This window comes from Agrilus planipennis, unplaced genomic scaffold (genome assembly GCF_000699045.2).
Source record: "Agrilus planipennis isolate EAB-ADULT unplaced genomic scaffold, Apla_2.0 scaffold172, whole genome shotgun sequence".
Classification (NCBI taxonomy): domain Eukaryota; kingdom Metazoa; phylum Arthropoda; class Insecta; order Coleoptera; family Buprestidae; genus Agrilus; species Agrilus planipennis.
Window position 1 is genome coordinate 551,059 of NW_020438999.1, and position 27,462 is coordinate 578,520.

Genomic DNA, 27,462 nt, shown 5'->3' on the forward strand with positions numbered 1-27,462 from the left:
TACACATTAATAATTTCCGTAAGAATACCTATACGTCCGTTTATAATAATCATTTGCGGTAGCGGAGGCAAATTAAAAAAATAGAAGAATTGTATACATCTAGAAACAATTTATAAATAAACATACCACAATATGGGATGTCAAAGTCAAACACTTCTTCTTATGCTTTTTGAGGACCATCATACTTAAATGCCTTACTTCTTCGAAATCCAAATAATGTAACGCCTTGCACAATATTTGCAATAGAAGTGATTAGCTTCATTTTGCAGAAATTATCGATTATTATTAATGATGTTTCTTACACGCGAACATAGATGTGAAGCTTATTTGAAATCAAACTTAGAATCCTGAAAATCATACTCCAACCTGTTGATCTCTGACAATACCGTGTCTACAATGGATAAAATTGTCAATTTATCTATAGTTAAAATCTTTTCTTTATTTTTGATGGAGTTTCAGTCATCAAAAACCTTATTACCATTTTTATTTCAGTTCTCCTGATAGCTTTAATAACATTGGGAAGTTTGCTTTTCGTCTTACTCATAGTCTGTTTGGCGATGACATGTTCGAAAGGAAAACGACACCAAAATGCATCGTTTGCAACTGGAATGAGTTTTATGCCACAACGAGTTGCTATGCCCGACAACAGAAGAATAACATTAGAAAGGAGAGCCATGATACAAGACACAAGCTCAGAAAGCGGACAGTCGGACACCCTCCCATATGAGGCAAAGGTTAGAAGTACTTTTCATTTATTTACTTAACTTTTCATAAAATGTTGTAACCTTTAACTCTTGGTGAAACACACCGTTATCTAAAAATGTATTTTAATGAAACACACTTCAATAATTGCTGAAGTTGTTTATTTACGTAACTTTATAGGCCGTATTTCGCTTTAGGGGGGGGGGGGGCATCTTTAGGAGCAGTACACATCTATACATCGAAGACGCCATCAACATCATTAAAGACAGTACAACTGTAGGGATAGATGTGCAAGGGCAAAAGATTAGTATGCTTAGATTTGCAGATGATATAGCAGTATTAGCATCTAGCAAGGAGGACCTAGAGATAGCTTTTAATAAAATGGAAGCGGTACTGACAGATCAGTACTGTATGAAAATAAATAAAAGTAAAACTAAAATACTGATATGCAAGGGAAGAAAAAGTAGGGAAAGAGCGAATATAAAGATAGGAGACGAAAAATTAGAAGAAGTGGCCGATTTTAGATACCTAGGAAGTCAGATAAGTGAAGATGGAAGGAGTGTAGGGATATAAAGCAGAGGATAGCGCAGGGTCGTGTTGCCTTTAATAAAAAGAAGTCACTTCTATGCTCGCGAACGGTTAAATTAGAAATTCGAAAAAGGTTGTTAAAGGTGTATGTTTGGAGCACGGCGTTGTACGGGTGCGAAACATGGACAGTGGGAGCGGCGGAAAAGAAAAGGTTAGAAGCGTTCGAAATGTGGTGTTATAGGCGGATGATGAGGATATCGTGGGTAGAAAAGGTTAGAAATGAAGAGGTATTAGAAAGAATAGGAGAACAGAGGACTCTGTGGAAGTCAATAAAAAATAGGCGAGATAGGTTGGTAGGACACCTTCTTATGCATGAAGGTCTAGTCAGAGACATATTAGAGGCAGAAACAGGAGTTAGGAGGGGTAGAGGTAGACCTAGATTAGATTACTCTTCGCAAATAGTTAAGGATGTGGGTTGTTCTAGTTTTAGGGAAATGCGAAGTTTAGCTCAGGATAGGAAAGAGTGGAGGTACGTGTCCAACCAGTCTTAGGACTGATGACCTTATGATGATGATGATGATATATATACGCGTAAATGAATAATTTATAAAACTGTTTATGTCCTTTTAGAATTCAATTTTGAGATATTATTCATATTGTTTCTCATAGTTCTTCTCAAGAAGATTAGCTGTAAATGTAACAGCAAAATAGTTCTAAATGGCATCATTACCTACGAGGCTAGAAAATGTAATGTGCGATGACCGACTGCGCGTTAATTTTGGTAATCAGTTGTCAAATATAAAACATAAACTAAATCTCACTTACTTTACGGCAAGGCGGATGACCGAGTACTACTTCCATTAAGACTATACAGTTATTACTCATTTCTCTAGCTTTGTTGGTTCTTCTCGTTCAATCTAGCCTAACCTAACCTATGTTTGTAATCAATTTACTTATTACTCATTACTTCATTAATATATCAGTGTTAATCAAAGGTCAACCACTTATCCACACACTGTAAATACCCCCTGCAGTGGGATTTACTATAAAACACGATTTTAAGTCCCACAATGGTAAAATTGTGGTTGGTAAAGGCTTTCGCGGGCATTATGTGAACTGATGCTTTCCTGATTTGACTCTAAAGGATGTCGTCGGTTGGAGCTTCTTAACGCTTCGCTAGCACGAGTGGCGAGCTTCTTTAGAGGTCCTTCCATCTCCTATGCTGGACGTGTACTAGCGACTTCTTTTTTTTTCTTTGTTTATATTATTCTCGAGAAGAGGAAATCCTTCAAAAGACACCTCCTTAAGGAAGGTAGTGTCGGATTTTTACCGGCTGAAACCCCTCCTTGAGTGGAAAGATCAACCCGAAGGTTGTACATCTCCGGGAAGGAAATGGGAAGATTAGGAGTGGGAAAAAGACTGATTTAAGAAAAGGGTTGAGTGTGGGGAAGAAACGGGGTCCACCTCTAAAGTGATGGGTGGACACTCGCGCTAAAAAGCGAAGTAGCGACTTGTCCTGCGCAAGTTGTATTTGTACTTATGGGCAGAAGGCGAAGCTTGTTTCAATTCAATTAACCGGGGCATGCTCATTCCAAATCTAGTTCAGTCTGAGTATCTCCTCCTTGTTGTTGAAATTCTATAGATGTTTTTGGATCTCGATGGCCTCTCTAACCATCCTGCTCTGATAGCCGTTAACCGAAGCTAATAATTTGCAGTTTTCAAAAAGTATTTTGTAGTGGCCATTGCTCAGTACGTGTTCGGTCACAGCCGACCTTTTAGAGTGTTCTAGTCGGCAACTTACTTTGTTTTCCTTGATTCTCGTTCTCATCAATCTCTTAGTGGTTCCTATGTAGACCTTTCCGCAGGAACAGGGTATGCCGTAAACCCGAGGCTCCAAGAGAGTCCCTTTGATCAGATGGTCTGCTGAATCTTCTTCATAGGTTTGAAGATCTGTTTAAGTCCATTGATCTTTCGATCTCCCTCTTTTCGTAGCCATACGCCTCGGATGCAGTCTTTAAAAGTTAGAGTTCCACCTAAAGATTTTCCGGTTTGCAGATCTTTATAACTCGTTCAGTCAGGGTCGTAATGATGCCATACTTCTGAATTGGGTGGTGGTTAAATGAAACGTATAGATACCTGTCCGTGGAGTAGGTATACCTTGTGATGGAAAAATGAATAACTAATGAGTAAATAATAAGCACAATTATCAAAAGTTTTAAAACTGTTTCCACAGTACAATGAGTCATTTGCCTACTGTGAAAAAATGACAAACACAGTTTTTAAAAAAGGATAAACCGTATTGTTTTTTATACAGAAACCCAGAAAGTTGTCGAAAGGAGCTCTGAAGAAACCACCCCCACCGCCATCCGACCCGAATAACAGCGACAGTAATACCCTTCCTGTGCAGGATCAAAAAGACAGATCACTTACAGTTATGATTCCAAGAGCCAAGTATCATCCAGTACCGCCACATTCTCCAGTGGTTAATCCAGAATCATGCGATAACAGAAAGAATTCAATTGTTAGCAGCAACGAAGCAAAATTACTGAGTTACCTAGACGCGGGTCCCAGCCCAAACGCAAAGGTATCTACGTAACATTTTTTATTTCCTACTTCGTCCTGCCTAAACTATTTTAACTTTTAACAACTCTGACAAGAGTCACCATTAAGTACGTAAGAAGTAAAGCGTTCAAAAAGAATTTGTAGCTATGTACACTTAATAACTACTTATTTTAGTTGTTTAACTGTATATGTTTTTCAGGCGGAAGTTAAACGAAAATATAGCAATGCGCCAAATGAGACATACCTTCCTGAAGCAATCGTACCTAGAAAGCCATCGGCTGGTAAGATATAGATATATACACTATTAATAAATAATTAATCTTCGTTTTTATAATACATACATCATCAGAATTTAATTTACATTTTCAAGGAGAGATATAATGTACGAGATCTGTTCAAAATTTATTTATTTATTCATGAATATCTATTTTGTCCCCTTCAAAGTAATCCCCACCATATATTATACACTTGTGCCAAGGTTTTTTCAAATCCTGGAAGCACTTCAAAAAATCATTTTTTGTGATCTTGTTCAGTTCCTCCTTCCATGCCGTCTTATCTCCTCAATCGTAGAGTAACGTTGTCCTTTCATGGGCCTCTTCAATTTCGAAAACAAGAAAAAGCCATGTCTGTGGAATACGGTGGCTATTAGTGTGTTGTTTTTGGTCAAAAATTCGTGTACAAGCAACGATGTGTGCAAAAGTCAATTTTTGTTCTTCCACAAATCCGGATGTTTCTAGCGGATTGCTTCACACAAACTACGCATAATTTGCAGGTATACTTCATTTATTTTCTCTGAGGATGTGCCCCTTCCAATGTCTTGGATGCGCGCTGGCAAAATCGTAGGTCACATTGCTACAGAAAGTAAACGAAATATAATAATCCTTATTGACTCTTCTACCCATTTGGCAAGAACTCATGATGCACCTGCCCTAGCAATCGAAGAAAACTGTAAGCAAAACCTTCACATTCGCGCTTTTTTCGGTCTTGGCTCGATTGGTATAAACAATTTTGGTACGAATTTCGCTGCGACCCATCTCATGCCCAAATCATTTGTAAAAGTAGAACGGCAAAAGCCAATCGATATGTGTAGGTCTTCTACAACTACTCTAACAGTGATTCGACGATTGGCCAATACTATTTTCTTCACTTTATCAATGTTTTCGTCTGTTGTTGACGTGCTCGGACATCTTCTCGGTCCCCTGAGAACATTTTGTACCACCGATAAACGCTGCTTCGATCCAAGGTAGTTTCACCATATGCCACACTCACCAATCAGAATGTGTCCGCGCACATGATTTTATTTTTCACCCCTAATTACCGTGAGTGTTAATAAATCTTTAAAACGAACAGTAATTGTACCTATGAAAGATGATGGTTTGGCAGTGATTTTTGCAAAATGGAGTGCTTTCTCCATTTTGGCTTTGATTACTTATTAAAACAAACCTTTCAAATTTCACTCTCAACCTGAAATATTATAAATACCTACTTATTCAAAATAAAAAAATGATATTAAAATAATAAGAAAATAACTGATAATGTTATTGTTTAGTATAGTTATAATTTATTATAATTACGAAAGCAGATTTATCTTAAATATAATGTAACAAGTACCTTTTTCTGGTTAATAGTCGATATACAAAATATATTTATTTTAGTTGGAATTTCAAAAAGTAAACAAATTAATTTGCAGGTGCTTTAGTATCAGCTGGTTTTGAAGTGTCCGCTACAGTAAATATGAATACTGTGAATAATTTAGGCACTTTGGATACAACAGGTGGCACCGAGGCTGACCGTAGCGAAAACGCTACTTTAATTCAGAAAATTAGCGCTGATCTGATCTCTAGCAGTGGCACGAGATCTCAATTTAACACCCTAAGAAATGATTTCATGTAAATGATACATTTTGTTAGCAATAAAAATACACAGAATTTAACAAAAATTGTTTTAGTGATCCTGATAACGAAGATTCGCTTACGAACTGGTTGGAAATTACACCAAAAATTACAAAGTAAGTGTGTCGTTGAATATAAATTGTGCGTCATGATATGTACGGTTAATTTTTTTTTTTTAGAACCGTATCTGAAGCACGATCTTGTGATGAAACAACAATACAACCACCAACGAAGTCTTTGAGAAATGGTTATGATAACTGCAACGACGTAAGTATAAATATTATTGCAACAGAATAAAAATACACTGCGCTGTATTGAAGAAAGTTCTCAACAAAACGTTTAAGCCCTTGTCCAAAATCGAAACCACCAAACGCAGATCGCGATATCTATCAGCGCGCTTTAGCAAATCTCTATAAATTACAAACCAAATATATGTCTAGGATTGCTAGTGCCCGTAAGTGGGAGTGTCACGGAGTAAGTGAGACGCCAAACGACTACTTCTGTCTCTTTTTAGATTACTCGACCCGTTGTTCGCAATCGTCACGAGTCTGGTGGGGTAAATGATGCGCGCTTATAGGCATGTTCAATTGTCGAGCATGCGCGTAATACTTAAAGTAGTCACAAGAGAGACAGATGCATATATGTCTGCACCGTTGGGTCGTCATCTTTTTCTAGACCCCAACTAGCAATATAGGAGTATTACATATATGGGTTAAGCAAACCACCTAGCACGTCCACAAAATGCCTAATTAGTTATTTCAATTCATATTGCGGTACAACACCTCATTCCAAAACGATCTTAATAAACGTGATTAAAGGACAAAAAATTTGTAAGAAAACCACAAGTTGCAATCCAAAGCCGGTACTGACACTCGAGTCTGAAATATTCTTTTTTTTTTCCTTACACGAATCCATTCGCGGTTGAAAATCAGTTTACTGCATAACTTTTGCACTCGCTGCAAGTAATAAGCCTGCAGCAACTGTTCTTTTACAATTCGCTACTCTTTCGCATGAAAAAATAAGCCAACAGTGCTATTTCGTGTGTGCTACGTTTGAGGGGTTATCTTCTATAAAATCAAAAAATAAAAATATTTAAACGTCTGTAAAATTCGGTAGCTCCAGTAAATCTGGTTCTCGGTTTCCACCCTCTTCTCTTCCATCTCAAATAGCTCCTTGTAATGGTAAGTCTGTAACAATAAATCAGCCACTGAACACGAGAAAAAAGATTACGTCACAATAACACATTTGCCAATTTCTTTACGTGTTTATCAGAGCCGGACTGTCCCTTGCCTGTGCCTACTTTCAAATACGTTTTTCTCGAAAACGATGAACACTCGGACCTGCAAGCATTTACTTGATTTTCTTGTTCTGCGGTGCTCCACCACCTCACTCTAACATAGACAAACTTAAGACACATACGCAATTTTTCTCTTAGTACTAGAAGATTAACCTTAAAAAGCAGTTAATATTTTAAATTTTTTAAATTTTTAGGAAGCTGATACCATGGCAGAAAGGGATGTTGGTTCAACTTTCTTATTGCCTCATACGCACCTATATAAACCGGACAGGGTAAGACTAAAATAAAAACTCTTAACTATTACATAACCCCATTACATAAACATCACCAAATTATGTTAAATAATAAGTTATATAATGGTCTTTTGTGCTTTTAGGGTAGTGACATATCAGGATTCGACTCTCTCTAGTACATTTATGAAGACCCGTTAAATGTTAAATACAGCTACCACGTGCCGTAAAGTTTCATGTTGAGTGCCTGTGTTATATTATTGTTCAAAGGACTTATTTATTGTTATTGTATATGTGGTTAATTTTATTTTTATTAGAATTTTACGACAAACTCATAATTATGTAATAATGGCCATAACTAGCATTGTATATATTTTTTAAAAAACTTAAGTTAATAGTTATAATTAGTATTATATTGTATATAATACACGATTAACAACATAATTTATATAAAAATAAATCTGGTCTTTATACTTATATGTATCTGTCATTTTGAATTCTGCGGAAGGAGATAAAAGAAGAGCGCACTTATACTCCTCCTTGCCTTATAATTTTCACAATCAGAAAATTTTTATTTATGAAAACTTCTCTTGTTAGGGTCTCTTTATCCGTAGCTGTGCGAACGAGTCACCCACAAGGTTGACCTGATTTGAGGGAATTTCTACTTAAATTTTTAGCAAAAATGGATTAAAAAATTAAATCTGAAATAATTTTCGATGTTCACGAATATTCTCTGTTTATGTATACAAGTAAATTTCATCCGCCCTCACATCAATCAATCTCATGCCAGCCAACTACAGTAGCTTGCCAGGTGGGGATCATTTCAATTTATGCAAACGGTCTTTTCATATTTGGGTTTCCAGTGCTGGCAGTCTTTTGAATTCTGATTTATCCAATTGCACACGTATCAGATATATTGGTTTCGTCTTACAAAACGTCTGAACGTACCTGATGCGTTAACACCTCTGATATTGGATTGATCATCGGTTATTCCTATATTTCTCTACACTTATTAAGTAATTGATGCTTCTATGCCCTTCGGAGCGATCAGTAAAATGAGTGGGATTTCCTTTCTGCGGATCTTTGTTCTGTAAAAATCACGTTTTTGAGTCCTTTCTTTTCTACATCTGCATTTACGTCGTTATTGGTGACTGTTGAGATGTCTTGAAGGGCAAATTTTGGCTTGTAATATTGCTGAAGGTATAGCATATCGCTTCATCATTTAACAGTTTGATCATTTGTGTTAGCTTTCTTGGGTAAGCGTTTTGTGTTATCATATTTCAATTTACAGTTTCACTCTACAGTTGTTTCGCCTTTAACAAAAGTACTATCGGTAGTCAGCAATTCTATTTGTGAAAATGTTCGCCGATCTCGTCGACATCCATTGTTGCCCAGCTGAGTGTTATGAGAAGAAGTTAGAGGATTTAAGTCAATCTAAATAGATAGACAACTTTCTGTATCAAAATCCACTGTATTTTTTTATAAAGGTTCATTATAATTTTTTTCGTTCAATTTTACTCCTTCCACTCCTACCCTGGTATAATGACTATCGGTTACTTGTCAGCCATATTTGTAAGCTGTTATTGTCAGCCAACTTTATGGGCTCCTCCCCCTGATCCAAGTCGCATATTTATATCAAGCAACAACTACTGCACCGCACCGAGCGGCATGGCCTAGAGGTTTAGACCATTGCTTAGCATTCGCCGGTTCGATTCCGGGTCCGTCTGCCTTGGTCCAAGTTTTTCTGTCGTTTCCTTGGATCACTTAGGCAAATGCTGAGGCAGTAATATTGCACAGATAATCTTTCATTCTCTTCATTTCGTCCGTCTCATCTTTCTCACCCGATCCACCACCCACCCATTCCCACGATTCTTGAAAGCAGGCTGAAGAGGGCCTTCCGGAGGGACTGCCCGTCCACCAGCATTACTGGCTGGTGGGAATGAAACACCCAAGTTTTTTTTTTTACTGCACCGCAAATACTTCGCTCTTTAGCGCAAATGTCCACCATCAAATCAGAGCTGGGCCACTTATTTTCAACGTTTTCTCCCACAAATACTCCCGCCTCCTCCCCACACTTAACCCTTTTCCCAACTCAATCCCCTTCCCACTCCCAACCTTTCCATTTCCTTCCCGGGCATGTATAACCTTCGGGTTGATCTCCCCACTCGAGGAGGGGTTTTACTCAGTAAAAATTCGACACTACTTCCCCTGTGGAACTGTCTTTCCTTTCCTCTACTCGAGAATAATCTAAACACAAAAAAAATTGCACGGCAAGAGAAGCCGACTCGCTGTGTATATGGAGGGTTTCAGATTGCAAGCTCTGCATTAATAAACGCTATGAGGGGACTCCGGACACTGAAAATGGTTCAATGTATTGTAAACATTATTACAAAAAGGGCTAAATGAAAATTGCATGAGATAGTCAGGTGGCAAACATAAGAGTTGCAAGAAACCTTTTATTTTGGGTTGTCCGACAAATATCCCCTTCCACCCCCTCCCCCAAAAACATGTCAGACAAGATTACCAGGCAAGCAATGTATTGGGAGATTTCCACTGAGAAAAAATGCTGACTAAAGTAGACATTTGTGTAGGTACGGGTGCTTTCCAGTTGAGCGGGTTAGGAGCAAAATGACACAAATCGATCCGCTCAAGAGCGAAGTAGTTTTATGTCGTGTTTGTGCATTGACTTATGGTTAACAAATTGAAACGGATTTTATTCATTATACACTACTAATCTTCTTGGTATAAAGTAATAAGGAAGTTAGCCAAGTATTGCTAGAAAAGTTTTGGATGTCTCGACAATATTAATAAACACGAATACTTTCTTGGAAAAGATGTTTTTGTTAAAAGTAAGAACATTCTATTTTATGACAAAAATGAATAACACCATTTTATAAAAAATAAATGAATCCATAAATAACGTATAAAAAATATCAAACAACAATGTTAAATATCCTGTCCTCTAATTGTTTTAAATTTCAATTTCGCGTCGTCGTTATAGTATCTATGGGTTTTGCTCTATAGTCACAAATTTCTATAGTTGAACATTATTTTATCTACCGAAAAATGTGTGACCAAGGGATGACCGCTGTTTTTTACACATTGGTTATTTAAAATTTACTTTTGGTTTAAACACTTTTCTCAACACTATTTACATTCAAGGGATATACGACACGCAAAGCGATGAACATGGATGACTAAACAGAATACAAACTTAATGGGCGACTATGCTGAACAATCACAACTACCTTCTGCGACGATTACACGACAACTGCTCAAACTGCCCATAGATAAGACACCTGTCATATGCTATGAGATACATTATGGGCTTGTCAGGTCCGAAAAGTTAACTCCCCAAGATTTTTTTTTTTAATTTTTCTTATTTTAAGTTACTTTTCCTACAAGGAGGGGGGCTAAGTTGACCGTGAAAATTTGCCTAGGTTTTCATTAATAAACGAAAGACGATCAAACATTTATTTCTGACGAACAAACAATTGTCACTTAAAGACTTAAATAATATATTAAAAATTAAAAAAAAAAACTAACTTTTCGAAACTGCTTGTGGCGTATGACTACTATTGATATTACAAAATACAGGTTGAGAATATTTCTATGGTTCTATAGATACTTTTTCTAATAATTTTAAGGTGATCTCTGAAAGTGTAAGAGTCAGAATAGACGACGACATCTCGAATTAGTGGGGGTAGTCGAACCGGACAATCACGACTTACACCGAAAGCATACACTCGTAAGAAGTGGAACATCATCAATACCTATTAGAATAGCTAATTTGAAAGACATTGAGCAAAAGATCTGCAAGGTACATAGTTGGGAATATTTGAACCAGTAGCTGAAATACACCATCGTGACTGGGAAGAAAAACTTGAGATAAAATCGACTTCGCTTCCTGCAACTTTAACAGAACTGGTGAAACGGTCAAACAATTACAAAAACTTGTTGGCCGTTTTCAATACGTCTGATGAAGACTTTGGCAGGACCAACTTAACATACCACCGCATAAACACTGGAACAACAAATCCCATCAAACAACCATCTAGAAGAGTTTCTTGGGTGAAGCATGAGGAAATCAATAATCTCATAAAAGAAATGCATATACAAGGGGTGATAGAACCATCTCGAAGTATCTTGGAATTCCCCTACAGTTCTGGTACTCAAGAAAGATGGTTCCACGAGATTTTGTTGGGACTACAGGAAGCTGAATGTTGTAACGCTGAAGGACAGCCACCTATTACCTCGAATCGATAGCATACTATATGTATAGTCTAGCTGGAGCTAAATGGTTCTTTACTCTCGATTTAAAGAGTGAATACCTACCATGGTACAATTACAACTACAAATGGACGCCTTTTAGATTGTGTATGTACCGACTATATTCGAAAGACTCATGGACATTGCAAACAACTGAAAAATCTGTTTGGTTTACTCAGACTACATCATCATACTAGGAAGAATCTTCGACGACCATCTCTGAAACGTAATTGAAATCTTCAAGAAATTGTTAGCTGCAAAATTGACTTTAAGTCCCAAGAAATGTATCGTATTTAGAAGAGAAGTGAAATACCTAGGTTACGTCATAACACCAGAAGGAATTATGATCGACTCTGATAAAACGGATATCGTAGGAAGTTGGTCTATACCAAACAATCGTAACGAACTTAGAAATTTTCTAAGACTTAGTTTCTACTACCGAAGAAGACCACTAAAAAGACTTACCGTAGATGGAGTTTCATTCCAATGGACACCAGAATACCAAAAAACATATTTTAATATCTGAATATTACACTTTCTCGAGACTCGCTCTTAACATATCTACACTTCAGCGAACCCTTCATCGTTGATGCTGACGCTATTAATGTAGGACATGATGTTGTGTTATCCTAAGTACAAAGCGAAAAAGAAAAAGTCATCGGGTACTTCAGTAAAACAGTCTCGAAACAAGAACGAAATTACTTTGTCACCCGTTAAGAGCTACTAGTAGTGATTAAAACCCTGGAACATTTCCATAAGTTTCCCTTAAGAATGAGTCACGCCCTGCTGAAGTGGCTGTTGCAATTCAAGAACACGGAAGGGCAAATTGCACGATGGTTATAACGATTTCAGGAATACGAGTTCGACATTGAGCATCGTTCAGGAAATCAAGACGACAACGCAGGTGCATTATCCCGGAGTTTTTACGTGAAAGTCTGCAAACATTGTTTATCTGCGGAGAAGAAGGAAGAACTGGCATCGATCTGTTGTAATTTAACCGCCGTCCGCAGACTAATAGAATGGTTGAACGATTTAACGCCACTCTGGAGACCAACCTAAGAAGCGTCGTCAACAATCACCAAACTGACTGGGACCAACACATACCATTATTTCTCTTAGTTTAAAGATCTGCCATCCATGAAATCCAAAAAGCTTGAGAAGGTCCATACACCGTTACTCGACGCATCAACGATGTTGTTTATCGAATTCAAAAGATATATACCTCGTGCAAAAATGAAGATCGTCCATCTTGACCGGCCTGTACCCTACGAAACGATCAGTACTAAGAGGGGTGCAGTATCACATATATGTAGGCAACCCAACATACATAGTAACAGAGAAGACTCGATTTTCTATACATCATATTCTTGATCATACTAGAACATGGTCATCCCCTACAAATAGTTGCGGCGAGGGCGGATGAATTAGTCAGTACAAGATCTAATTACGACGCGAAACAAAGCGAAGAATAAAGAAGGGACAAAGTGTACGGTATAGTACTGAAATTGTGGTGAATTAATAATAGTAGTATTGGTTCCAAAGGGCAAATTGTTAAATAAATTTAGGAATAATGAGGAAGATGTTTAAATACGTGACAATATTTTGTAAATTACGTTACAACAAATGAATATAGTTTTTTTTTTTTAATGTAATTAGTAACCAAAAATTGCCAAAGGCTATGTTAAAATAGTTAAATAATTACAGCAAAACATACATAGGATAACTTACAGAAAAAAAATCACTAATGGGGTCTTTGGCACCACCTAATGAATATAATTGAAACTATCGTGTTCAAACGAGCGATATAGCTTTGTTACTTTGTGCACCTTTTTCGTGTTTTCATTACTAGAAAGCTCCCTTTTACTCCACGCCTATGTTTAGATACCATAGATACACATAGGCCATAGATACACATGACCAGAGAAGACATGACCCATCAATCTATGGACCCATCAATGAAAATGAATGAAAATATAAACACATGAATATGTTACCTGTTGCTTGACAACTGTTGCTCATTTTAAGTAATTTGTAATTCTGAAGTTGCAGTTTTAAAAAACATTTTTATAAAATTTTTAGAAAGTAATTTTAACATTGATAATGTAAATGTTTCTATACATTTTGTGCCAAATTTGTTACTAATTTCAAAGCAGCGCCTAAGAAGAAATTTTGGAATTTATAATAAGAAATAGTGATATAATATTTATCACACTTTAATCGTTTATTGTAATGGATAAACTACGAAGAGCATTAAGTGGAAATGAGACCCCAGACGAAGAAAGTGGCATCATGTCACAAGTAATATGATCTACTCTCTTATGTTAATATCCATGTGTTATATTGTTTTTATTTTGTAGTTTAATGATGCCACAACCTTAAGCTGGTCAACAAGAATTAAAGGTTTCTGCATCTTATTTATAGTTGGAATTTTACTGTCCTTCCTTGGTTCATTTGCATTATTTTTTAAAAAAGGCCTCACAGTATTTGCTGTATTTTACACTATTGGAAATATTACTTCACTTGCAAGTACTTGCTTTCTTATGGGTCCTGTTAATCAGATTAAGAAAATGTTTGCTCCTACACGAGCAATTGCTACTGCAATAGTTTTAGTAACTTTTGCACTTACATTATATGCTGCTATTGAGGTAAATAAAATAAGTTATTTAATTGAATAAGTAATGCTATTAATTAAACATATATTTTTAGTTACAAAAACCTGTATTAGCCCTGCTGTTTATTGTTATACAGTCTTTAGCAATGACTTGGTATTCCTTATCTTATATTCCATATGCAAGAGATGCAGTTAAGAAAACAGTTACTACTTGTATCGGAGATTAAATAAGTATTTCATTTATACTCAACATATAAACTGTAAGTGTGATTACCAATAAGGCTGGAAATGTCAATAATATACCTAATATCTATATTTTTAAAGTAAAATAATATTGTCATGTGTTATTATTTAATTAAAACTGTTTATGGCTACTAACTCAAAATCATTTCTGTACTAAAAACTACGATAATTTCTCTAGTCACATTTACAGGTATATCCGCTCATGCGGCTTTCATTATTACTGACTAATTAAATCTGACTTCTGTTAATAAAAAGTTCCCCATGTGGACTAGATTGCATTTAAAATGTTCAATTAGTTTCATCTAAATCGAAGAATTTCGGTCAAATAATAACATACACATATACTTTAATATTTTATCTAATAAATCAACAATAATTACATTTTCCACATAAATTGCAATTCCAGCATAAGACTTTTCAGTATAAAGTCTATTCAGTAGGAAATATAATTTTCTTATAAATTAATGTCTTGTAAACCTTTCAAACTATCATAGCATAGGTTTTTAGAAAAATCATATGAACCAAAAAATATATATCCTCCTAAAAATATCCATAATGTTCTAGGCACGACACCAGCAAATAACCTGTAATTTAACGTTATTAGATAGTTACCACTGACGGCCTATAAGCAAAATGATGTGTATTCAAAAATTAATTTTGGTGCCCCCTTACAATGAAATATTTAAATGGCTATGTTGCATTCAAAATTACGTAAAAATTTAAATTTTTACCATATTTTTTCTTATTTCGGTGTCCCTCCCAAAATCGCATGTTTGCGATCACACACGCCTTAGGCCGGTCATGATATGATAGTTATTCTCATTTTGAAAAAAGGTAAATATCTTACCCTCTTATTCCTTTTTCTTTATACACCTTAAGCATCATATGTCTCACTTTTATTTCTTCTGTTATTGCTGTACGCCTATCTGCCAGCATTATCCTAGTCTTTACAACATCCAGAGGAGTAGTAACAGCCGCTGCGAATCCACCTTTAAGTAAAATTGTATAGTAGAAACCTTATGAACTATAATTACACGCATTTAAGGTAACTAACTTGAAAATAAGATTTTTAATATGTTCGTGTGCAATACCGTGAAAATAAATAACAGTTACTACTTATTATTTTGATAATAAAAATAATACTATTTTTATCTGAAATAAATACATATTTTGTTTTGTATTTTATTAAAAAAATTTTAGCTTTAGCTAAAAAGTTGTTATCTCGTCGATTAGTTCTTAATACTAAAATATAGAAAAATTAGTAATTTTAAATCGCTAATATCACCCACATTGAAAAAATGTGATTAAAAGATTAAAGCGCAAGTATAAAATTATTCGAAATTGAGTAAAAACTACTTATTTACCTGCTAAAGCCCCGCAAACGCCGACTTCCCACGATTCCAATTCAATGTTATTTTTAAATTTAAGCCTATAGGTTTTTTTCAGGTGTTCCAAAATAGGAAATTGAATAAGCGAAAAGGGAATTTCTCGAACTATAGTCGATCCAAAACCCCTATACAGTCCCTAAAATTATTATATTCAATAGAAAATAAATTTAAAATACATTTTTTATTCGTAACCTTGCGCAAGCCCTCAGTTTTATAAGCGTTGAGGAAAATTTTTATTGAGGAAGTGTTAGTACCTATGCTAGTTTGTCTCCTTTGTTTAACTATTTCTACAGGAACTCTTACAAGGCACGCAACCTATTGAGAAAGATAAAAATGTAATTCCTAAAATAATTAAGGGTTTAAAAGTTTACAATTTCAGATATTGCAGCTCCCGTCATATGAATGAGCGGATGATAATGACTCGGTAACAATGGGGTAGTAAAAGCTTTAAAGCTTTCGTAAGTCACAAAAAAGAAAGCAGCTACAAGATACAATTTAAATAACTACAAATAAAAAGCTAGTTTATTCGTTTGTTATTTGTGTATACCTTGTGGTGCGCTTCCTATAGCTTGTGGTCCTATCCCTTTATAAACTCCGTGTAACCCACCAGCTTTTTTAAATCCCTGTTCGGCTTGTAAACGAGTTTTTAACGTATCTAAAGGAAATAAAACCATATCTACAAAGAAACCTGCTACACCTCCACCCTACAACAGAATCGAATTTTGCATTATTTCGTTCAAATCCACTTTAATTTTTTTTGCGATTGTAAAATGGGTTGCCTATATTATACAAATCAAACTTTTTGAACTTACTAGGAGAGACGACAAATATAGATTACTGTCAGCCATTGCACTTTTTGCTTCTTACCACTTATCAGAAAAATACAAGTATTTGTATTTAATCGTCATATTAAATAGATTTGATTATAAAATCGAACAATACAGAAATAAGTCATTATTTCGTTTGAGCAACTTTTGCCACGTATATATATCTTCTATGGTCAAACAATAGTAAATTCAAATTTGCAGCTGTATAGTAGATTTTTTTGATATATAATTTTGTTGAAAAAGTAACGCTTTGATTAAAAGTAATAATGTCACATTTTAGATTAAACTTAAATAGAAAAACATACTCTAACGGCGAATTTTTGCCGTTATTTTGTTGTGAAATCAGTGTTATCGTTACGTAACCTAACAGTTCAAAGCTTTAACCTCAAAGTTCTGACGTTATTTTGTTTACTAGTTTATTTGCATAACTATGATTATACCCTAATTCCCTAGTGCATCATTATGGGGCGCAATATTTTAAAAAGTAGTATCGAGAATGCTTCGTTTAGCATTATTTTTCAAGTAGGTACAGATACTTGCATAATGCTTCTAGCATTTAGTGATTTCACGCTTTTTTACTTACAGAAGTAAATTCAAAAATGTTAATTCAAAAAAATGTTTTTTCAGATTTTGTTCAGGATTATTACATTCGTTTTAAACGCATTTATTATTAGACATGTAGGGCAAACTGTATTAGGTATAATGAACGTGCGATTGCTATTATTGGAAAGTACAATATTGTTTCTTTCAAAGGAGCCTAATATTAAAGCATGTTTAACTGACACAAAATCACATAATTGGGCTCAAGTTATTAACCAAATTTGGTTAACGTAAGTATTTTAGTAATACACACTTTAATATAAGAATTAAACATTTGTTCAAATTGCAGGGTACCTTTTACAGCAGTTGTTGCTTTATTTTTTGTATACATTTGGACGAATATACTTAGTAGTACAGACAGTATCTACCAAACCCAGTATTATTTGGGTTGTTATGCGATAGCAATTTCTTGTGTTATTGATCAAATTTCCCAGTCTCTAGTTATAGTGGCACAAAGTTATTGCTTTGTACGATTAAAGGTAAACTAATTTTACTTTAGAAAACACTTTATTTATGAGTATAAGTAATATATCATTAAATTTGAAAAATAAACAGTATGTCTCCTTGACATTAACATTTTCTTTTATTGCTCTTATTGGACTTTATACCTGAACCACAATAATTAAAATAAAAAACAGTTTCCTTGTAACATATAGATGATGTTATGTAGAAAGTATTCAAAACATGTGTCCATAAATAAAAGCAATGTTTCAGAGATAAGAAATAAATAAAGTTTAATGTTTTAATGAGAATTTATTAAAATTCTACATATGTTTTAGTTAAGCCTTTTTCAGGAGTAAAAATTAACAAACTATTCTTGTTGAAACATTAAAATGCTAGTTATCAAACTCTTTCTTGTCAAGGAAGAATTGCTGTACTTACTTTACATTATTTTATTAGAAAATTAAGAATATTACGTTTTCATAAATATTTGCAAACGTCAGGATTCAGTAACAAATACTACGTTAATTTGTAGGTAGTCATAGACACTGTTTACATCATAATTCGTACAGTGATTTTTGTGGTGTTGGTTTTAAGGTATCCAAATTCTCCGTTGAATGCATTTTCACTTGCTCAACTTTTCTCTTCATTGGCATTCACTCTACTTTATTATGGCTTTTTTTATTGGTATATCAAAAAACTTAATGTTTATAAAAAAGAAAATGGTAAAAAGGAAGTAACAAGTGATGATGAAGAAGAAGATATTAAGGAAAAGGATAATTGTTTGATCAGCAATTGTAATAATGAGAATAAAGGAAATCCAGAAAATAATAAGCTTGAAGCTAAAACTTTTTTGGATGGCAAATCTTTAATTGAAGAAGAAAATCTTATAGATTCCCGTATAAAGAAAGATTTACCTAAAAGTGCTTTGTTTAATGACATGCACGATTTTCCTTTTACTTCTATTTTGGACTTTTTTCCTGGTTTTATGGAAAATTGGGTAAATATTGTTTAAATTGTTTAAAACATTCTTGTAAAGTTAATAACATTTAGGAAAAACCACTAAACCCAAGTTTGTGTATATTGGCAGTTAGTTTTTTTAAACAGTGTATTGTCAAACAAATCTTAACAGAAGGCGAAAGATATGTAATGACCATTTCTCCTGTTTTAACTTTTAGTCAACAGTCAATGTATGACATTGTTAACAATTTAGGAAGTTTGGCTGCAAGGTAAAATACAGTTAAAATTGTCGATACGTGACTTGCAGTACCTTGTGTTTTAGGTTTCTTTTCCGTCCAATAGAAGAAAGTGCTTATTTCTATTTTACTCAAATGGTAAAACGAGATGTAGCTATTTCTGAACAGCAGAAGGTAATAATAGATTAATATAATAATATATTATGAAAGTGAGGAAGAAGTAGATGTATTAATTAATCATAATATTGATCCGTTAAACGCATTATTTTCTTTTTACTTCATTTTATTATCACATTACCAAAATTGTTTCGTACCGTTTCACAATGTATTAGTTATACCGACATTTTTTGCGAATTTCTTAGAATCTTCAGTAAAGTTCAGACTGTAATGAAATATCAATTTTTGCGATTTTCTTATAAAGAGCTACTTTCACGTACATATTAATTGTACAAAAGTTGCTTATATATATATACAGTTGGCAATCACCAGTGACGATCTTTGCTCCTATCTAAAGTTAATACGATCGGGGAAGTATGTTGAGGATTTACAGTAATGATATCACAGAAATTGCAAAACTATTCATTTCTATTACATGATTAACAATTTTCTAGTTTGTTTTTTTATGTACATCAAGAACTTGTCATATTTAAACTGTATTAGCCAATATTCGTAAATTTAAGCTTTCGAACCATTTCAGGATGTTGCCCACTTTAAATTAATACAATGCTCATGTATACTTTTTGCTAGATATTTAAAGTAGAGACATGAATATAAATTCATAATATTTTACCTTAAATAATTCATTCCCATTAAAGAATGCATAAATAAATTACATTTTATTTCATTTCAGAAAAATATAAACGAAGCAACTACAGTATTAAATCAGTTATGCAAAGTAGTAATCAGTATAGGACTAATTGTTATTGCATTTGGGCAGTCGTACAGCTACACTTTACTGCATTTGTATGGCGGAAAAGCATTAACAGATAACGCATTACCTACTACTTTACTTCGTTTTCATTGTGTTTCGGTATTACTGCTTGCTGTTAATGGAGTTACAGAATGTTACGTCTTTGCAACAATGAATAATCAGCAGATCGACAGGTTTCATTTTCTTACTGTATTAATTTTGTATAAATTCAAAATATTTTATTTTTCAGGTATAATTATAAAATGGTTGTGTTTTCAGTGATATTTTTAATTATATCCTACCTTTTTACCCTTATATTTGGCCCAGTTGGATTTATTTTGGCAAACTGTATTAATATGGCAGCAAGAATAGGTCACAGGTATGTAATCAATGTAAATCATTGTTTTCAAAATACACTTAGATACCTCATTGCCTCATTACCTGCACGGTAGCCATGGCAGAATCCAGGACTCCAGTACAGCATAGCTATGGATTGTTATATCTAAAAATTATAGTTACTTTTTCTCAATCATCCTATAATCAAATACTTAGTTGATTTAATTTTACTTTGATAAACAAACAATAACATAAACTTCAGTTCTTAACGACCTTATATTCTAGAAAGATAAAAGACAAAAAACCAACTCATCGGGACTAAAAAAACGTAATGATGCTTCTGAATAGGGTCCATACCTTTATTGTATAATACAATTTGAATATTAATATAGTAAAATATTAATGAAAAGTGATGTTATGTGAACCTCATAAATTTTTGAATCTCAGCAAATGCAATTTATAACTAAAAGACCTCATACAGGGATTGTAAAACCCCTTATAAAAAACACATGTAACTGTTCGCCTTCAGCGGCCAATTTTCTCAAAAATCATCCAATATAGAAACCAAAAATTTGACATAGTAGTACATATTATTAAGTCACATAGTCACGAATTAACACGTTGAAACGCTTATGAATAGAAAGGCAAAAAGTCCTTAAAACAAGTTCATTTTTAATTTTAAATAGAAAAGGTTAGTAGAAGTATTAGAAAAAATTGAAGAACAGAGGACTCTATGGAATTCAATAAAAAATAGATGAGATATTGGTAAGAATACTTCTCAGGCATGGTCTAGTCAGTGACATATTAGAGTCAGAAAAATGAGTTAAGAGGAGTAGAGCTAGACCTAGATTAGATTACTGTTCGCAAAAAGTTAAGGATGTGGGATGTTCTAGTTTTAGGGAAATGCGAAGTTTAACTCAGGATATGAAGCTGGAGCTGCGTGTTCAACCAGTCGTAGGACTGGCGACCTTATGATGATGATTTATAGAGTATGCGAAAATAGAGCATTCCTTTCCCGTTATTTCGGAAACTACTAGACCTCAACTTTTAAGAAGATCAAGAAATGTGACGCTGTACTTAAAATTCACAGAAAAATTATAACTAAATTCCTGTGCTGTCGATTTCTAGAAATTAATTACTATATATTTGCGGTAGACTGCAACATGAAATATTATATTGTAATATTTGATAAAGTATGGAACCCTCGACGTTCGGGTCAAACCAGCACTTTTACTGATTGTTTTTGACTATTTTTTTTCTTTTTAGCATATATTTTATACATCAGAAATATAAAGATTCAGAATACAGGCCACTCATTGGATTAATTCCAGATTTATATTTTGTGATCTCTTTAATTTTAGTAGGAATACTGACAAAAGCATCAGAGGTTTGTTGATATACGGAAAAGAGGTACATTATTCACGCAACTTTAATATTTTTTTTTCAGCTTTATTTATTACAAAAATCCATTCTGTTGCATATTACTATTGGTGGAATTTGTTTTATCTTCGTGGCATTTGTATGGGCATATGAAAATAAAGATTTAGTTTCAATTGGAATGAACAAACTTGTTAGAAAAAAGCATAATAAAGTAGAATAAACAATTAGAACCGTAAGTTTGTATACCAAAGAAATTGTACATAAAATATATTTACTGTAAATAAGTATTACATACATATATTAAATTTGATAAAGTACACTAATTGGTTCATTTCCCTCAAGTTTAAGTGATTCTCACGGTAAAGATAATTAGTAACTGAATATTAAATTATTAAGAGAAATACCACACCCATGTACATATATTAGGGTGGTTCTTAACAGGGGTGTTTTCGAATTTTTATGCTCCCAGGGACTCAAACACTCCAAATGGTTTAAAAAAAGTCCCTGAAAATTTGAGCTTTTTAATATTAATTCATAAGATAGTCTGTTTTCCCACCAAGATTCCTTATGAAAATAACGTGAAAATTTCTTTTGTTTTTGAGGTCAAACATTAATTCATTTTAAATTATTAACCTTAAATAATTCATTCNTATTAACTACATTTACAAATTTGTATAATGAAATATGTCGTATATTTCTTGTACTAGGCTGTATTATTCAAGATCAATTCATTATGACTATGATTTTTTGGTAAAGTGACTATACTCTGAATATATTCTTCGGTCAAAAAATATTTTCATTTTCTACTCTTAAACTTTAAGAAACTTCAACTTTTTTTAACGAAGAAGAATATGCATTGGTCACATTACTAAAAATTTACATACATTGATCTTCAATTTTAAAATAAAAGAGCAGTGTTACTTTTTAAGAAATAAACTTACGTTTAATTTTACAAATACATTACATAAAAACAAATAAATCCACAGAATTTAAATAATGCCTGTTTTATAAATTGCAGCTGTAATATCTCCTTGTTGTTGAATTATACAACTTTGATTATCGTTTTCATAAACTATTATAGGAGATTTGTTATCTGGTTCTAATTTAGCAACTTGATTCGCTATGGCCGACATAATGCCAGCACTTTCAGCAGACGCTTTGCCCTTTACTACAATAAATAAATATAAAGTAAATGAGCTAGCACTATTTTTATTTTATGTTGTATATGTGTATGTTTTACCTCCTATACATAAACCCTGCTTATCAGAAAAAATGCACCCACTTATACCTGGCACGGTCAAGCTAAAATAAGTTTTGTAATAATAAAAAAAATAATAAAAGCAAGTACAGGACCTACACTTCGTCCATAACTCTATCTAATTGTTTCTCCATATCAATGAACACCTATTTGTTATCACCACACTAATATCGAAAGTGAAAACAATTATTCATCATCTATTACTTTTTTCTACAAGCTGACTTATTATCATTAATTTTTTATTTATAAATACATATTTATTACAACCACATCACAACATTGCTATTGCTTGATATCAAGAGTTCGTAGCACGATCGTAGTTCGTAGTTAGCCGTAGACACTGTTGCCAACCTACTACAGGAAAAAATCCCACGCGCAGGTCCAAAAAGTCCCATATTTTCTCTAAAAATCCCTTCAACTTATAACTATTATTATTTTTTAATTTGTTAATTTAATCGTTTATTCGAAGAAAAAAATAGACAATATTTCTGTAAACATGGACAACTTTTCGTGTCGATAGCATTATACCGATAATTTTATTGTATGCAGTTATCTCGTTTCCCAAAAATGCAGACAACACCAGGCCTTGGGGGTTTAGATGTTTGGATTTCGGAACAATACACCAACTGAAACATTTATTTTTATTAGTTTTAACATCTGTTTCTGATCTGTTGACTCTCAAGAAGACCATACAATATACAATTCAAAAGAGTTCAAGACAATTTATTGTAGGGAGTTGAGCAGGTACTTGCAGGCTGCATCAGCAGGCTTGAAAGCAGGTCGCCGTCGTATATCAACTGTTTCATCGTACAGCATAATGTGTAATCTAAATGTCAGGTCAACAAAATTAAACAGAACTAATCAGAAAATAGCAAATTACAAAAAATCCCGCGAAAATAAGGAAAAATCCCTTTATCCCTCGAGAACATCAAAAATCCCTCGAATCGGGATAAATCCCTCGAAGTGGCAACACTGGCCATAGTTAATAGATACACAAAGGGTAGTTAGCAAAAGTAGATAGCAATAGATAGTTTATAACCATAGATAAGTTTGTCTTTATCATCGACGTCTACTAATGGACGTGCCTTAGCGGTCAGAATTATGGTACAACGAAAGAAAGAGATGGAACGAAGTTTCGGACAATATCTATCTCTCTCACGATAGTGCGTAAGCTGTCATGAAAGAGATAGCATTAGTCAGAAACCATACGCCATCTCCCTCACTTTTCGAGCCAAGAAATTATTACAATGACATACGGCTAAGGCACGTCCATACTTTACGTCGATGGTCTTTATGACATAGTTTATGATTGTGGCTATGATCTATGGTTTACCATAGATAAAAGGTTTTATCGTTCATCTTAAGGTCCAAAAAGTAATTGTTCGTCAGAGATAATCGTTTGTTCCCCTTTCATTTATTTTTAAAAAATTAAACAAATTTTCACTTTCAACATAGCCCCCACTCCTTGTAAAAAAATACTTTTTTTGCTTTAAATCGATCAATTGATATTCAGAATCGTTTGTTCGACGATTATCTATGTTTGTTCGACTGTAAATTTGTAACGTTTAATTACAATTTTTTTAACATTTTAAGGTTTGAAATTAAATTAGTAATTAAAAGTTTACGATTAGTCAACAGTTTTTTTAAATAAATTGTAAAATAAGAAAGACACTTATATGTAATACTGAAACGAATTTTTCTTATACACCATTTACAGCTTTAAAAAGCAAAGCTTTTTCTATATATTTTTTATAATAGTTTAGTTATACTTCACGTACTCACACTTGTATAATTTATTATTATTTACTCCACAATTTAAGGAAATGGTTGTAGGTCAATCTTACAAGAAACAATTGATTGATATTAACTATACATTAGTGAAAGTCCCATTTCAATTATTAAATAAGTCGTTTTTGTGAGAATGAAAAAAATTAAACCATTCTCCTTTATATATGTACTCTATTAGATAACACGATGAGTAAAAATATCTCTGATGAAAATGAATTGGTTTATTATCATTCTTGTACCTTTCTGGGTACTTTTCGAGGCGAATCTTTATCTTTATTATACGAATTTCTTGTGTCTCTCCGGGATCGGGATTCTCTTTTCGGGCACTTAGCTAAGGGGCCTATAAATGAAATCGAAAACCCATTCCAAAGTTTCATAATAAATTCTGGCAAATTTAGTTTTTTCTGAAATAGTTTTTTTTTGTAGATTTACAGAAAAGATTTTGAATCTGACGCCACTTAAAAAAAACTGAACACAAAATGAGATAGTTTCACTTCATTAAAGTGTCCAATGCTGATGAGATAAACTTATGTTGAAAGAGATATGTAGACTTTGTGAACGCACCGAAGTACGAGACTTTTTCGCTACTTTAAAAATTCAGAATAATGTAGTAATAAAAATGATCTTTCGGAATGTACCTTTATTATGTTTTGTCTTACGCAACTATTTGTACTAGCGAAAAGGTCAGTTGCACACTGCTTTCCTGGCCGAGAATTCAAAGAGAGGACAAAGATCTTCGAAACAAGACAAAAATTTCTTAGAATAAACCAAGAAATTTAACACCGTGAAGTTTTGCCGTATGTTTAATTAACACTATATATATATAAAAGCAAAACAAAAATACTGGTATGCAAGGGCAGAAAAAATAGGGAAAGAACAAATATAAAGATAGGAGACGACAATTAGAAGAAGTTGCTGATTTTCGGTATCTAGGAAGTCAGATAAGTCTGGACGGAAGGAGTAGTAGGGATATAAAGCAGAGGAAAGAGCAGGATCGAGTCGCTTTCAATAAAAAGGAGTCACTTTTGTGCTCGCGACCACCTACATTGGGTTTTCTCCCCAACACTCCCTTCTCCTCCCAACCTTAACCCTCCCCAACTCAGGCCTATTCCCAATCCCCAGCCTTCCACTTTCTGCCCGGGGATGAGCAACCCACAGGAGGGGTTTTAATCGGTAAGAATCCGACACTACCTCTCTTCAGGGGGTGTCTTTTGAATATTTCTCCTCCTCGAGGATAAACTAATTAAAAAAAGTGCTCGCGAACGGTTAATTTAGAAATTCGAGAAAGGTTGTTAAAGGTGTATGTTTAGAACGTGGCGTTGTACGGGTGTGAAACATGATGAGGATACAGTGGATAGAGATAGTTAGAAATGAAGAGGTATTAGAAAGAGTAAGAGAAAAGAGGCTCTATGGAAGGCAATAAGAAGTAGGCGAGATAAGTTAGTAGGACACCTTCTCAGGCATGAAGGTCTAGTCAGAGACATAGTAGAGGCAGAAAGGGGAGTCAGGAAGAGTAGAGGTAGACCTAGATTAGATTAGTGTTCGCAAACAGTTAAAGATGTCGAATGTTCTAGTATTAGTGAAATGCGAAGATTAACTCAGGATAGGAAAGAGTGGAGGTGCGTGTCCAACTAGTCTTAGGACTGACGACCTTATGATGACGATGATGACGTGAACTATCTTAATTATCTGAAATTAGTCACCTATTAAAGCGCTTAATTGTAATTAAAAGACGAAAATGTCTTATTAGGGCTAGGGACTTTCATACACACGATGCTGTCGGTTAACTGTAACTTTTCATTAAAAATCATAAAATTTTTGACGCGTTGAACGGTCTCCCTGACTGGTACATCCTTTTTATCCTTCTCGGTTTTCTGGTCATTTATGAACCTATAAAGTTGACCATTGACAACGGTATCCATCGTAAACTTTGAACAGATTCAACTAATCGCCTTAACAAATATTTACTTTCTTCAAATTGTGTAAGACACCATCATATACATATATAAATATAATAAACACATAAGAACCAGACGGGGTGTTGATACTATTTAAAATTATTGTCAGGTATATTATACTTCTAAGATCAACATAATCAATTAGAATAAACGATGTAATCTTACTCACCAATATTGATAATGATAGTAAATATAGTTAATAAATTGACCAGAGGGGAGATGAAGGCGTGCGTGCTCAAATATAAACATAGTTGGCTGGCTGGCGACTACATGATAGTAAGGTGACGACAACAATACATTCTCGACCACAGGAAACCATAATTACATGTAAGAAATAAATACACTTACCGATCTGTTGATAAGATCATGAGGTAATTATGTACTCACCGGGGTTCCTAGGAACCCCTGCCCTTCTGGAACACTTGCGAAGTGTCTCGCCAGTCTAACAATCGGCAGGTAGGGTTATCCATCAGTCGGTGGATAGTACCTGTAATCATGAGTTTGCGCTCCCGCGCCTCCAGATGGAATTCGCACATACTGGAGACCAACAGGGTAGGACGAACCTAACCCTGTGTCGCTATAGTACCGAGCCCACCCCAAGCAAGGCAAGTACGTACTATAGGCATCACCGGAGATATCTGCGTCTCTCCTGACATACTGGGGTTAGCAGAATACGTGACCTCAGTCACTACGAGCCCAACTGATACGTGACCTCAGTCACTACGAGCCCAAATAAACACCATGGCCACAAAAACGTGTTAACACATAAATATTTCTCGAGAACAGTGCACAATACAATTACATACGTATATATACCAATTATATGTGATCACCTTAATAAACCAATAATATGCTACACATATTATCTACGCACAATTATGCCACACATATTATCTACGCATAATCGCATAATATTCGCATGATAATCGCACATGCAACGCAGCGCAACGCATCGCATCGCTCACCACTGCACTTGTCAACAGACAACTATATACTCTATATTCAATCTCACCCTCACATGTTTTTATGTGGTTCCTTCTTTGGTC

General features: G+C 34.2%; 5 protein-coding genes across 5 annotated transcripts in view; 3 read left to right on the top strand and 2 right to left on the bottom strand.

The window, feature by feature from the left end:
- The window catches only part of LOC108737860, a 190,602-nt gene extending 182,945 nt beyond the window's left edge, over window positions 1-7,657 (top strand). The window contains 8 exon segments of the mRNA XM_018470992.2: window positions 493-734; window positions 3,545-3,814; window positions 3,992-4,073; window positions 5,483-5,681; window positions 5,741-5,800; window positions 5,864-5,951; window positions 7,176-7,253; window positions 7,358-7,657. Of these exon segments, the coding sequence (XP_018326494.1) occupies window positions 493-734; window positions 3,545-3,814; window positions 3,992-4,073; window positions 5,483-5,681; window positions 5,741-5,800; window positions 5,864-5,951; window positions 7,176-7,253; window positions 7,358-7,390 (1,052 nt within the window). The 3' untranslated portion in view covers window positions 7,391-7,657.
- A 5,792-nt stretch (window positions 7,658-13,449) lies between these two features.
- LOC108737869 (vesicle transport protein SFT2A) lies at window positions 13,450-14,469 on the top strand. The gene is made up of 3 exons (XM_018471002.2): window positions 13,450-13,778; window positions 13,838-14,125; window positions 14,187-14,469. The coding sequence occupies exons 1-3, from the start codon at window positions 13,710-13,712 to the stop codon at window positions 14,316-14,318; spliced, it is 489 nt and encodes a 162-aa protein (XP_018326504.1). The 5' UTR covers window positions 13,450-13,709; the 3' UTR covers window positions 14,319-14,469.
- A 205-nt stretch (window positions 14,470-14,674) lies between these two features.
- On the bottom strand, window positions 14,675-16,626 carry LOC108737868 (S-adenosylmethionine mitochondrial carrier protein homolog). Its single transcript, XM_018471000.2, has 7 exons — window positions 16,535-16,626; window positions 16,270-16,426; window positions 16,094-16,203; window positions 15,915-16,037; window positions 15,699-15,858; window positions 15,182-15,323; window positions 14,675-14,918 (listed from the first exon to the last, which is right to left on the bottom strand). Exons 1-7 carry the CDS (start codon window positions 16,568-16,570, stop codon window positions 14,789-14,791), a joined length of 858 nt encoding a protein of 285 aa, XP_018326502.1. The 5' UTR covers window positions 16,571-16,626; the 3' UTR covers window positions 14,675-14,788.
- A 195-nt stretch (window positions 16,627-16,821) lies between these two features.
- Window positions 16,822-22,038, top strand: LOC108737867 (protein RFT1 homolog). Its single transcript, XM_018470999.2, has 10 exons — window positions 16,822-17,071; window positions 17,177-17,379; window positions 17,439-17,628; window positions 18,126-18,590; window positions 18,644-18,819; window positions 18,873-18,960; window positions 19,637-19,890; window positions 19,947-20,075; window positions 21,299-21,419; window positions 21,480-22,038. The coding sequence occupies exons 1-10, from the start codon at window positions 17,012-17,014 to the stop codon at window positions 21,630-21,632; spliced, it is 1,839 nt and encodes a 612-aa protein (XP_018326501.1). The 5' UTR covers window positions 16,822-17,011; the 3' UTR covers window positions 21,633-22,038.
- A 291-nt stretch (window positions 22,039-22,329) lies between these two features.
- On the bottom strand, window positions 22,330-22,992 carry LOC108737855 (ragulator complex protein LAMTOR5 homolog). The gene is made up of 3 exons (XM_018470983.2): window positions 22,770-22,992; window positions 22,653-22,714; window positions 22,330-22,580 (listed from the first exon to the last, which is right to left on the bottom strand). The coding sequence occupies exons 1-3, from the start codon at window positions 22,802-22,804 to the stop codon at window positions 22,402-22,404; spliced, it is 276 nt and encodes a 91-aa protein (XP_018326485.1). The 5' UTR covers window positions 22,805-22,992; the 3' UTR covers window positions 22,330-22,401.
- Window positions 22,993-27,462: the final 4,470 nt, after the last annotated feature.